We start from the raw sequence: 14,181 nt of genomic DNA, 5'->3' as shown, positions 1-14,181 counted from the left end.
CTCCCCAATCCAGTTCCTTTCCCTCCACCAGAAGCAACCACTATCACCATTAATTTGTGTTTTATGTATTTTTGTACTTTTAATATACTAATATTTTGATATTTATGATATCATAATTGATTTTGGCTTATTCCTTGTCTTTTGCTATTGCAAACAATGGTGCATTGAACATTCCTGGGTATGTCTGTTGTGCATATGTACAAGTTTATTTATCTTTATGAAACTGAGGTTATATTATATACTCTTTGAATTCTCAGTCGCTCCATTTATACTATAAAAATCCGTTGCCAATATGATAACTCTGTACATGCTAATTATGTCAGAGAAGGAATGTGGTTGCTATATTACTTTGGATTTGGAGCACTATTGCCATAGATGCTTTCTTTTCATCATATTAGTCTGCCTGATGTCAGGTTTAAAAAATGTTTTACGTAAAATGTGTAAACTGAAACACTCGATTATATTTTGTGGTCTATTTTTGCCTGTTTTTAAGATGTAAGCATCATATACTGATTTTGCTCAATAAAATAAAGTTAATATTAATGCATATTCATTTTAAGGGCATTTTTTTTTTTTAGCATTAAGCATGCGTACCAAAATTGGTTCTTAATGAATTAATTAGTCATTCCAACTTCTGACTGCTTGTAAAATCTTCCCTCCCCCCCACCCCAGTTGTATTTCACTGGTACTAGGAAGAGAATTCATTTAAAGGGAAGAAAGTTCTGGAAGAGGCATTTTCCTACGTAACTCATAAATTTCATCTGATGCTACATATTTTTGCATTATTTGTATGATACCTTAAAAATAGCCCTTTTTCTTTTAATGAATAATTGAAAGGGTAATTTCAATTTTATAAAATTTTTAGTTTTATAAAATTTATAGAATTTTATAAAAATTTCAATTTTATAAAATTATTGATAAATATAGGAGGATAGTACTATTTTTAAATAGCCTTCTAAGGATTTATTAGGGAAGTGGCCATACTGTTGAATCAACCATTATAATTGTTATAATCAAAATGTAAGTGAAACACAGTTTATGTATGTTTCTGGGTTCCTTAATTCATTCAGGGTTCTATTCCCAACTTTAATATATTTGTTTGTAATGGCATCTTCTACTCTACATTTCTAGAAACACTTGGCTTCAGAAGTCACATACAGTCATCTGTTATTCTCTGACCTCTAACACTGGCAAACTTGATGTAAACTTCAAATTTTAGAAAACTGATTACTTTTCACAGAATTTCTAAATGGCCACATCCACACACCAATGACCAAAGATTGGCTAGACCTCTCTGACTTCAACTTAGATGTCTACCATCTGATTCAGTGATTCATTCACTAATTAAATTTTATTATATTAGTCATTGTTCTTAGTGCTGGAAATACCATGGTGAATAATAGTTTGAGATCCTTCCTCTTAAGGGGCTTACAATCTTGTTTATATTGGTTGTTTTTTAAAATCTGTATTTTTACTATGTACGAATATGTTAATATCCATCTTGTTAATAACAGATTGGGGAATGGCTCGCTAGGTATAGTGAATGGAATTTAAAATCTTAGGATAACTTTACTCACATAAATGTCTTGCAAAGTTAATTGTTTTTTTTTTCCTTCTTAGATGCAGAGCTCTCTTAAGTCCCTTCGTAATAGTGCAGCTAAGAAAAGAGCAAAACTGAGTGGCAGTACTTCTGATCTTGAAAGCCCTGATTCTGCAGTTAAGCTCGACTTGACTATGGACTCACCATCTCGATCTTCCTCTCCAAACATCAGCTCTTATAGTGAAAGTGGAGTTTATAGCCAAGAATCATTGACATCTTCTCTGTCTACAACTCCCCAGGGGAAGAGAATAATGTATTTTATTTTTTGACATGTTAAATGAATGCTAATCTTTAATTTGTAGTCTCATCCCTAATATCGTATTTGAAAAAAACTTTCAAACTTTATTTTCTAGTTCTTAAAATGTTGAAATACATTTAAAAGACAGTGGAAAAGTTTACAGATACTATCTAGCTTGGCTTTGGTTTGGGATGGGTGGAGAGAGAGAGAACACATCAGCTGTAACTTAGAGCATCTACAGTAATATAAACCCTTATTCCCCAAGCCCTACTTGTTGTTCTGCCTAGGATTTATCCTAATATTCTTTGTTCTTTAGCTCTCTTAGATCATTGAGTCTTTTGCAGTGGACCTATAGCTGATATTACTGCTTTCATTGAAAACTCAGCACCAATTTCCTCTAATTTGTAGATAAACTCCACTCAGCTGTTACCTCGCCATTCCTTATATTTTGTTGTTCCATTTTCATGTAGAAGCTTAGGCCTCCGTGCCATAGCTTTTGCAGCGTTCTCAGGAGTCTCCCTTATAGCAATTCTGGAATTAGAGTCCTGGCCACCCCAGAGCATTTTTTTCTAGTATAGCAATTCAACAAACTTTTCCAGATTACCTCAGTGACCTCTAAGTCTTAAACAGTGATCCCACTTTGATTTCTGAGAATTTCCATGGCTCTATTCTAGGATTTTGGGGAATCTCTTCCCTCTTTATTTTAGACAAAAACTTGAGTAGAATTGCTGGGTCATAGGATAGATATACATTTAGCTTTTTAAATAACTGCTGAACAGTTTTCCAAGATATTTGTAGCAAAGTATGAGAATTCCAGTTGTTTCACATCCGTGTTTATATTTGTTGTTGTGAGTCTTTTTAACTTTTTTCCTTTGATTTTATCCTGAACCATGGTTATCCACAGCTACTAGCTGTAAATATTTAAAATTAAATTTAAATTATTTTCACTTAAGTGAACATATAGGTAGTTAGAGACTATAGTCAAAGGACAGATGGTGTTCTATTAACTCTAATGGAAAAGGGTGTTTCATTTCAGCAGTTCATAGAATTAAACCAAATTTTTGTGTCCTGCTATGAGAAGTTTGTCTTATCTCGTGATTCCATTCTCTACATTTTTAACTTAAATAGCAGCTTATTTTGCAGTTGGAAATTTTTTCTTACTGGAAATTCCTTTGTTGTAATTACCCAGGTAGAATAATGCAACATATTTACAAAATGAATTTGGAATGGCTACATGGGCTGGTGAAGTAACTGTTTGTATTTAGTTTCCAGACACTTAAAATACATATTTATCTTTTAGACCTAAAGTCCTTCCCTTATTTTCTATGAATGTGAAATTTTATGTTAAATACTCCTACAGTTGCAAGGTCTTATAAATAATTTAGAACCTAGTTGGGAAGAAAAGTTCATTTTATACTATAACATTTAGAATTCACTATTCTCTATATTGTCTCATGGAATTATTCTCTTCAGATTTTGAACTCTGTGAGAAGGAGTTCAATATACCCTCATTTCTGGACTAAATTACCTGTAATGAATTTCATATTTCCCATTAAGTTTAATAGCTTTAAAACAGTTATTCTTAACCAGCTTGCATCTTGCCTTAAGAATCATGGCAAAGAGAGCCACTGTTACCTCATGTGGGGCTTTCATCTTTAAGTGGGTTGGGGATGAAAAACTCTTGAGAGCCACTCTTGTAGAGACTAAAGTATTTTCTTTCATTCAAGTCAGGCACATGGTTTAAATGTAAATTGACTAAAAAAACCTATCATCTATTCTAGAGAAATTACTCTTTAAAAATGTTTAACACTGGGGCACCTGGGTGGCTCAGTCGTTGGGCGTCTGTCTTTGACTCGGGTCGTGACCGAGCCTCACATTGGGCTCCCTGCTCAGCAGGGAGCCTGCTTCTCCCCCTCCCACTCTCTCTGCTTGTGTTCCCTCTCTCACTGTGTCTCTCTCTGTCAAATAAATAAATAAAACCTTAAAAAAAATAATGTTTAACATTGACTTCTCACTAGGCCAATTAACAACGCTTACCCAACTACTAAGAACTATACTCCTTTGTAAAATCTCTTTATAATATTCATCACTGGCTTATTGATATTACAGCACTTATTACAACACTTAAATGATTTAAAACAGTTCCTTTACATTCAGATTCAACATTCTTCAGTCACTTTCTTTGTGAAACAAAGCCTGTACCTCTTTATAATGTCAGAAAAGTATAACAAAGAATAATCCAGGAAGAAAATGATATTTGCTAATAAATCCACCTGTTGCTTATCTCTAATTTGTAATGTAGTTAAGTCTCTTTTTTTGTGTTATTATCTGTGAGGACAGATAGTATATTAGATTATTAGGAGTCATCTGTTTGAACGAGCTTTCTTTGGATTAGGTTTTTTTTTTTTTTTTTTGACCCAACAAAAGGTTATATAGTATGAGTTAGAGAATCTTCCCTGCCTTTTGTAATCCTCTCATGAAAAATTAAGAATTGCCTATATGTTAGGGTGCCTGGGTGGCTCAGTTGGTTAAGCGTCTGCCTTTGGCTCAGGTCATGATCCCAGGGTCCTGGGATCAAGTCCCGCGTCGGGCTCCCTGCTCCATGGGAAGCCTGCTTGTGTTCCCTCTCTCTCTTTCTCTCTGTCAAATAAATAAATAAATAATCTTAAAAAAAAAAAGAATTGCCTATATATTAAATGGCTGGAAGATCTAAAAGTGAACTAGGAATACCAATAAAAAAATATTCTTAGCTATAGTTTTCATACTTGCTCCTGCCTTACTATCTAAGAATGTTGAACAGCTTTAGATCTTAAATGTTTATTGGAATTACTTTGTTTCATTGTAGGTCAGACATATTTCCGACATTTGGATCAAAACCTTGTCCAACGAGACTTTCTTCTGCAAAGAATAAAATCTCTGAGATAGCTGACCAAAGCCACAGTGCAGGTATTTTATAACTTTTATAAATATGATTTATAGAAAGTATGATTTTTAAATGATACCAAAAATCGTAAAAAATGCATTTCAGATATAGAATTTTTGTAGTTACCAATTAAGACTAATCATCTTTTTAACTCCTTAAAAGGCCTTTTTTGGCAAGAATAAGTATTATATTATTCTTGGAAGAAAAATTATTTACTTAAATAATTGATCCCCCTTTAAGCCCATAGGTGTACCTATGCCTGGCTCTTCCATCCAGACATTTTGGTTTAATTGATATGAAATGTGACCTGGCCACCAGAGTTTTGAAAGCCCTCAAGGTGATTCTAATATGCAGCACAGTTTGGAAGCCACTAGGAATCACAAAAGACAATTTGTTTTAAAAACAACACTTAGCTGGTAGTTAAGTTCATTTGTATCTTGTTAAGAATTTTGTGAACTAACCTGGAAGTCTGTAACGTATAGCATCACTTTTCAGAAAATAGATTTAGTTATTAGTAATCTTTTGGAGAAATATTTGGATTCTGATCTATTTAGGATAGAAACTGCATGTGATTCTTCTTTATGATTGGTAACAGTATTTGGATTATGAGTGAATTATAGCAAATTGGCATTTATTTTCACATGATCTCAGTATAAAAGTCCTAACAACTTTAAGGCTACTCTACCTTATATTATAATTTACTCTCTAAAAAGCTATGTATGTATGTATTTGTCTACTAAGATTTTTAAATTTCTTATTCCTAAATATGTCTTAATTTCATCTCCTCTTTTTAGTCTCCACTTTTACTCATTTCTTACCCATTTAGCCTCCTAAGATTTCTCTCCAGCTTCAGTCTCATTCTGAATGATGCAATAGAGACCACAACGCAAGTCTGACTGTATTGCCCAACCTAAATTTATTTAGGGCATTCTTCCATGATCTGTCCCTGTCTACCTCTCCTGCCTCATATTTCACTTCCTTCTTTGTAATTTTGTATTCCAGTTAAATCAGACCACTTTCAATATCATTTCCTCTCTTTTTGCAGTTGCACTTACCATTTTTTCTAGGTGAAATCTGGAATCTACACCACACCCCATTCAGCTGTAAAAACAGTGCAATTGCTTTCTCTGAAAACCTTCCCCATTCACAAACAAAATTGATTATTACCTCTTTTATGATATCATTATATTTTGTACTGATCCTTTATAGTGGTATTACCATTATTTTACTTCTTTGGACTCTCAGATTCTTAGATCCTGATTATCTACCTAGTGCCTTCGTTATCACGAATGCCTAATTCAACCATGCATGCCTGGTATATTGGCTTCCACAAAGCTAGTGTTCCACAAAGAGTTAGTTAATCTATTAGGCAAGGAAGACAGTGTATATATGCTTTGGAGTCTGAAAGACCCCAGCTGGAATCCCGGTTTGACCATATTCATGAGCTGGGCAAGTGATTTAACTGCTTTGAAACTCAGTTCCCTCATCTGGTAATGTAAACCTTGAGAAGGGGTAATAAACAGTTAAGTATAAGCACCTAATGCATAGGGGACACTTGGCTTTTGTTCCTTTAAAGGAGAAGACACAAAGAAACATAACACATAAACTTATTCTATAATCCCTTTTTGAGGCTGATTATTATAGTAAATTATTCATAACTTTATTTATATAAGTTATTGGTAGCCTGTGTCTTACTTACAAAAGTGGAGCCCTCTTCCGGAAGAGTATGTTTGGAGTTAGAAAAGAACAGATTTAGAAAACCTAGATTTGAGTTTCCCCCTGACCTCCTAAGTCACTTAAGTTTTAGTAAAGTGAAAAAGTTCTTAAAACAGTACATACTTCATTACACAATATTCAGTGTTTGCCAAACTTGTCTAATATTTAGTATTTCTCAAATTTGCCTAGTCCTAGGGATCACCAGGGATGCTTATAACACAGATTCTGGGACCTCACCTCACAAATAATGAATTGATCTTCAGAGTTAAAAATCTGTATTTTTAACAAATACACATTTCTAAGATCAAGTTTTGGAAACTCTGCTGTTGAATTCACTGTGAGATATTCTTGGTTAAATTTAATATGCCCTCAAAATATAAGGTTGCTAATGGTTTAGGATTTTATAAACTTGGGTTTACATTTTTTGTTTTTGTGGGATAGGGTTTTGTTTTTAGTAAGCAAATGATTCCTACAAGTTTATCATTTAACTGATAAAGTAAAAATGGTAATGCTCTGAGTAAAGATTATCTGAAAACAAAACCAAAAATAATTATGTAGAAACTATAAATCCAACTTGTCTTTGTGTTCTAATTTCCAATAAATATTTCCACATGTAATCCACCACTACCTATTATAGCACATGTGCTATAGGTAATTTACATAGGTAAATTTCCTGAATTATGTTATAGTAAACTTTTTTCCTGTAGCATCAGATTAGTAATACCTGTTATTAACAGAAAGCATTTGCACCCAAAGCCAGTATCTTTATGAGGATACCTTTATGAATTAACTATCAAAACTAAGAAGAGTGTAGAAAGATACCCATGTTACTCCCAGAAGTTCTCTATCATTTAACACCAGATATTTTTTGACTCTCTATGAACTGACTTAGTGCCTTTTACTCTACAGTCCTCTGTTGACCAGTTGCCACCAGCCACCCCTTCTCCTCACAATCCTGTTTTTATTAAAAAACCCACAATAATATTAAGAACAAATTGTATTTTGTTATTGCTATCTAATGGTATTTGTAGGGAACTGTATATATGAAAGTGGATGGTGACATATATTGTGTAGGATTTTCTATTTAGTAGATATTTTGTGGTTTTAATAGCTTCAAAGTATTGGTATAGGGTAGTCAGTTGAAACATTCAAATGTAGATTAAAATTTTTGATATTTGTTAAAAGGAGGTCCACATTAGGGTTTTGATTTTTTTTAAAGATTTATTTATTTATTGGTGGGGGGCAGGTGGGGAGGGAAAGAAAGAATCTCAAACATTCCACTGAATGCGAGCCTGACCCGAGGCTCGATCTCACAACCCTGAGATTATGACCTGAGACGAAATCAAGAGTTGGATGCTTAATTGACTAAGCCACCCAGGCACCCTGATTTCTTTTATTTTTAGTTAGGAATATAACATTTGGGTATTTACAGTATGTTAGGCACTATGCTAAGCCCTTTACATGTATTTTCTTAATCCTCACAGCCATTCTGGGAAGGGTAATTCTATTATCCTCCATTTTTTTTTTAAGATTTTATTTATTTATTTATTTATTTATTTGAGAGAGAGAATGAGAGAGCACGAGAGGGAAGAGGGTCAGAGGGAGAAGCAGACTCCCTGCTGAGCAAGGAGCCCGATGTGGGACTCGATCCTGGGACTCCAGGATCATGACCTGAGCCGAAGGCAGTCGCTTAACCAACTGAGCCACCCAGGCGCCCCTCTATTATCCTCCATTTTACAAATAAGATTGTCTTGCCCAGGTTCTGTCAGGGGCTTAAGTGACAGTGCTATGATTTATGGCTAGGAAGCATGAGTCCAGATTCTGAGCTCCGTTACTGTGGAGTGTACTGCTTCACCAGCCAGACCAGTATAGACCCATTACACAAGAGTGGGAGAGAAGAGAGAAATGGAAAATAACTCTCAGCATACAGTTTAAAAATTCTAGATTTAAAATTTTTTCTTTTTGCTATAAAGGTTTATATGTCATTTAAACATTAAATGCCTGTCATATTTTAAATATATATATATATATATATATATATATATATATATACTTGGTTATCTCTTTCAAACATTGAATTTTGTATTTCATTGTAATTTTAAAGCCTGTTTTATAAAATGTTTTATATATAGATTATAATATATGTTCTTAACTGCTAGTAAAAAGTATAACAAAATTTAAAATAAGATAAAACTGAATTACTATAATGTTATAATTTCTAATATTATGTCACTGACTTTTTTAAGTCTAGAAAGCAAGATAGATTTAGAGGGGGAGATATGTACCTATCTATAATATTATTTGAATCGTTCAAATAAATATTTTTATGTATTTTATTTTACAGGGATTACAACATCCAATGTAAGCATAATTGGTCAACGTATGAACTATGGGTTTGGATGTGGTGATTTTGAAGATGATAGGTTCCATGACATTTCATCTAGTGTTTTCAAAATACAAAATAAGGAACACCCAAGACATTATAAACATACAAAAGGTTAGTAAATTTCACAAGTTAATTTTTAAGATTGAATCTCTCTAAATCTTAAATTAAGTGTCTCAGAATTGTCCCTAAGCATGCCAATAACCTGAGATTTCTCAGTTTTGATCTTTTTCTTATCCCTCTGCTGGTGTGTTATTGCTTCAGTAATTCTGCCAAATAAGATAACATGCAGGTTCATGTATTGGTTGATGGGCTTACCTGAGAAGCCAAAGCAGGGAAGCAACTACCCAAGAGGTTAAAACTAAGGAATCTCTGGTGATGTCTCCCTCCTCCAAGATTACACACACACACACACACACACACACACACACACACACACACACACACACGTGTTACAAGACATTTTACCACTAAAATGGGGTAGAGAAATCACGTGAATAAATAAATCCCAGATGGCTACTTAGGTTGTAACCATGGAATAAAACTGTGGAAACAGGAATATTGGTTTCCTGTGGTAGAACCTGGGAAGGCTTCTTTGTTATCACTAACTATTATTAATAATTTACATCCTTTTTTTTCTCTTTAAATTTAGTGTAGCAAGTAGCTCCTCTGTGACTGCTCTGTTCATTTTTTCAGAGAACCTATTATAGCTACATTTTTTTTTTTTTAAGATTTTATTTATTTATTTGAGAGAGAGAGAGAATGAGAGAGAGCACGAGAGGGAAGAGGGTCAGAGGGAGAAGCAGACTCCCTGCTGAGCAGGGAGCCCGATGTGGGACTCGATCCCGGGACTCCAGGATCATGACCTGAGCCGAAGGCAGTCGCTTAACCAACTGAGCCACCCAGGCGCCCCTAGCTACATTTTTAAATATTTCCCTTAGGGTAAAGAGGAAGTTATTTTAAAGTGTATGAATATTTAAATATAATAATTAGAAGTAACTGAATTTAAATATGTAATCTACTAGTAACTGTAAGGAGCTGTCATTTTTTATTTGTAGCAACCGTGATTGTAATAGGTCAACTTTTGTTACTTCTGATCATCTGAAGTCACGTGTGTGTGTGTGTGTGTGTGTGTGTGTGTGTGTGTGTGTGTGTGTGTTTGTGTAGGCAGTCAGGCATTTTAGGACGTGTGTATTTTTTTGTGGAAATAAATTGTAAAGGGAAGTTCCTTGGAATGTTTTTTCTTTTTTTCTGTAAATTTTTAAAAAATTTTATCCATGATGTAATTCAATATCTGTTCTTTGTGGAAGGTTTCTTCTTCTTTTTTTTTTTTTTAAAGATTTTATTTATTTATTTGACAGAGAGAAACACAGTGAGAGAGGGAACACAAGCAGGGGGAGTGGGAGAGGGAGAAGCAGGCTTCGATCCCAGGGCCCTGGGATCACGACCTGAGCCGAAGGCAGACACTTAACGACTGAGCCACCCAGGTGCCCTGTGGAAGGTTTCTTCTCTCTCATTGTTTTTACAAAAGAGAATGACAGGGTTTTTTCCTATTTACTTACATATTTTATTTCTCATATAAAGATAATCAATACAAAAATACTTTTCTTCCTAAAAGTAACTCATACCCTAACATATAATTTTTTAATTTTCTTTTTTTTAATTGCTTTGGAATAATTGCTGAATATATTCATTCAGTATTAGCGGCACCCTTTTTTGGACAGCAGAATCATAGAAATATTTATATCTTTTGAGCAGCAGTTATTTCTACTCCAGAAAATTACTTCTCACACACACTTCCAACTCTAAACCAAATACCTACTGTATCTGTCTGGTCAACGAGAATAAACATGTTCAAAAACCAAACTTACCCTCCTTTACAGACCTGTTCTTCTCCCTTTGTTTTCATTTTTTTAGTAGCATTAACATTTTCCCAGTTATGGGGACTTAAAACTTTATAGTCATCTTTGTCTACTTCTCTTTACTCTCCAAGTTCAGGCAGTGACCATCCTACCAGTTCTGTTTAATCTGGGCCTTCATTACCTCTTCCCTGGATAATTGCAATAGCCTTCTGAATAAGACATCTTGCCTCTTATCCATTTTTTACTCCAGGCCGCATACCCTTCCAGAATTATCTTTTTGAAGTATAGTTACCATCTCTTCCATACTAAAAACCTTGAGTGGTTCCCTGTTTCCCACAGAATAAGTTTTGTGCTCTGCAGCATAATTTTTAAGACCCTTAATAATCTTCCTCAGCGGAACTTACTGCATTATCCCTTTCTTCTCTTTTCATTCCCCATGCTCTGGCATTCTTAGTACTAGAAGTTTTCTTAGTTGGCATGTACAGTTGTCCTAGATGTCTGTTTCTGATCCTAATGTGTTCACATCATGTCTGCCTTTTGAATACTGGCTTAAATCCATTTCTTTAGAAAGTTTTCCCCACTTAACTGGCCTGGAGTTGTATAAATTATTTAAAAGTAAAGATATTGTCATCTTTATATTCCTGTTAGGCTTTGCATGTAATGGTGTCCGATGCCACAGGTTAAATGAATGGAGTGGTGATGAGCCAACCCAGACTGACAGTGTAGCCTTGGATACAGTCAATCAAACATTGCATCCTCAAATAATCAGATTAAAATGAATTTTGAGTACAGTGCTGAAGAGAATAAAACAACTTCCAAAAGAAATATTGGCGGGCACCTGGGTGGCTCATTCGTTAAGTGTCTGCCTTTGGCTCAGGTTGTGATCCCAGGGTCCTGGGATCGAGCCCCACATTGGGCTCCCTGCTCGGCTGGGGGTCTGCTTCTCCCTCTCCCACTCCCCCTGCTTGTGTTCCCTCTCTTGCTGGGTCTTTCTGTCAAATAAATGGGTAAAATCTTTAAAAAAAAAAAAAAAAGAAATATTGGCAATAGGTGGCATATGTGAATGGATTCATTTTGCAAGAAGCTTCAAACAGTTTTAGGATTAGCTTTCAGAACCACTTCTTCCCATTCCACTCCTCTGCTGGTTGTTCTTTGAACCTACCCATTTTCTAGCATACTAATGTAGAGTCCCAACTAATGACTTGAGAAAGTGATTAGTGATGGATGCTTAGTGTTTTACCAAACTAGCTTTTATGAGTTAGTATTTTCTCTTTCGCTATTTGGATGAATGAGACAGAAGTAACAAAAACGTTATATAAGAGTAGCTTATGTGTCAAGAGTCTTTTAAGCTTAGTTTTTCTTTATATTTTACAATTGAGACTCAATGAGCAATATTTCTTTCAATATTTTGTTTACAAGAAAATATAGTGTAAAGAGTAAAAGTAAAATTAAAAATGATCAGCTTCTCTGATAAATGAAGTTAAACTACTTAAAGATAACATGTTCTTTATGTATTTCCTCAGATTTGTCTACTTATTCAGTCATCTCTTGACAGACCATGTATACACTTTATGTTTATGGACAGTTGTTGAACAAATTGTTCCATTTACTGAGATTTGCTTTCCTTTGTCACTTAACATTTTTTTAATTCTTTTTTTTAATATTTTATTTATTTATTCATGAGAGACAGAGAGAGAGAGAGAGGGAGAGAGAGAGAGAGAGAAGCAGAGGGAGAAGCAGGCTCCCAAGGAGCAGGGAGCCCGATGCGGGACTCCATCCCAGGACCCTGGATCATGACCTGAGCCGAAGGCAGACGCTTAACCATCTGAGCCACCCAGGCGCCCTGTCACTTAACATCTTTTGAGTCTACTTGAGGTTTCTGTTCGTTGACCCCAAATTAATTATATTTTCTTTCCATTTTTTTTTGCCTTGTAACATTCATCTAACATATATTTATTGAATACCTACTATCTGCCCTACTAAGAGGCTCTGGAAAAGAATGATAATCAAAACCAGACATGGGTCCTATCTCCATGGAGTTTATAGTCTAGTAGTAAGAGAATAATTAAATAATCACAAACTGAGGTGAAAGTTAACCTAGAAAATTTCAGATTGCTGTGAGATTGACTTGGTCTGTTTTCAGGAGTGAGAGGCTTTCCTTCATGGTTACCCTTTTGTTGCTCAGTTATCATGCTGTGCTTATTTTCTTGTATATCTTTCCCAGTCTTAACTCTGACATGTATAAACTCCTTAGGTGAAGGAAGGTTTCTTTCTTTCTACTTTCTAGTCCAGATGAGGTATTCTAATTTCAAATATTTATTGAATTAATAAGTAAGTGTGAATAAATAAATTATAAAATCAATGTATGAAGTAAAATTTCTGTTTTAAAGGACCATGTTACAGTATCCTAAAATACTATATAAAAACAATATTAAAATGTGAGGTTTTTTTTGTTTGTTTGTTTCTTTAGCATTTATAGGGTCATCATCAAATTTACAGCAAATTCCCAGTTTTGACTTCACATCCACAAATACCTTACCAGAAGACTCAGTGGTTGTTGTTGGAAAAGGTATTTCCAAGTTATTTAGCTTAATTGTATGTGTTCTCCACGTGTAAGCAAATGGTATTGTTAAAGAACAGAGTGTGATTCAAGTGTTGATTAGAACTTTTTTTATTAGAACTTTCTTTTTAAAAAATTATTAAATTGAAAGAATTAGGAGCACTTAATTTTACATTTCTGTCTTCTAACAAAACTAAGTAAATTCATGTCAGTAATTTTCAGAGAGATGTATTATGTAACAGCTGCAGCTTAGATACTTCTAAGACACTTTTAGGATAGCTAAGACAGTTTTATCATAGTTCAAATAATAGTCCTTATTTTTTATCAGCTTACTATTTAATATAATTTCATTATTTTCCATACAGAGTCTAGACAAATCAGAATTAATACCTGTTATATATATTTTGGGGGACTAGAGGACCTTTGAACAATATATTTACAAGTATTCTTTAAAACTCTTTTTTCTTTTCAACTTTATTGAGGTATAATTGACAAATAAAATTGTAAGGTATTTAAAGTGATTATTTGATATCCATATACATTGTGAAAGGATTCTCCCATCAAGTTAATTAACCCATCTCAATTAGTTTCTTTTTAATCGAAAAAGTAGAATGTGATAATAGAAGACATTGAAGGTGCACATCTTCTTTTTGGTAAATATAGTGAATAGGATGAAATGCTTGGAAAGCTTTCCTAATTGTTTGCTTGGTAGAGTGCAATTAAGTTAATTTGAGGCCCTTCTCAGATTGGCTCCAGCCTACCCTTGCAAACTTAGTTTGTTATTCCTCTGTTTGCCTTGTGCCCAACGAAACTGAGTTATTCATTTCACATACACACTTTATACTTGTTCAGCTCTGCTTCTAAGCATTACCATCTTATAGGATGCCCTCCCTTCCTTC

General features: G+C 34.3%; 1 protein-coding gene across 2 annotated transcripts in view; it reads left to right on the top strand.

The window, feature by feature from the left end:
* The window catches only part of TOGARAM1 (TOG array regulator of axonemal microtubules 1), a 78,009-nt gene that overhangs the window by 29,454 nt on the left and 34,374 nt on the right, over positions 1-14,181 (top strand). For both annotated transcript variants that reach the window (XM_088024628.1, XM_028100938.2), the window contains exons 6-9: positions 1,621-1,853; positions 4,684-4,784; positions 8,822-8,974; positions 13,193-13,291. In XM_088024628.1, coding sequence (XP_087880754.1) covers positions 1,621-1,853; positions 4,684-4,784; positions 8,822-8,974; positions 13,193-13,291 — 586 coding nt within the window. The remainder of the gene's footprint in view (positions 1-1,620; positions 1,854-4,683; positions 4,785-8,821; positions 8,975-13,192; positions 13,292-14,181) is intronic.

The sequence above is a fragment of the Eumetopias jubatus genome, unplaced genomic scaffold (assembly GCF_037043125.1).
Source record: "Eumetopias jubatus isolate StellerSeaLion01/CBP00866 unplaced genomic scaffold, mEumJub1_p1.0 scaffold_7, whole genome shotgun sequence".
In the NCBI taxonomy this organism is placed as follows: domain Eukaryota; kingdom Metazoa; phylum Chordata; class Mammalia; order Carnivora; family Otariidae; genus Eumetopias; species Eumetopias jubatus.
The sequence above is the reverse complement of the archived record's forward strand: the minus strand, read 5'-3'. Positions and strand labels throughout refer to the sequence as shown.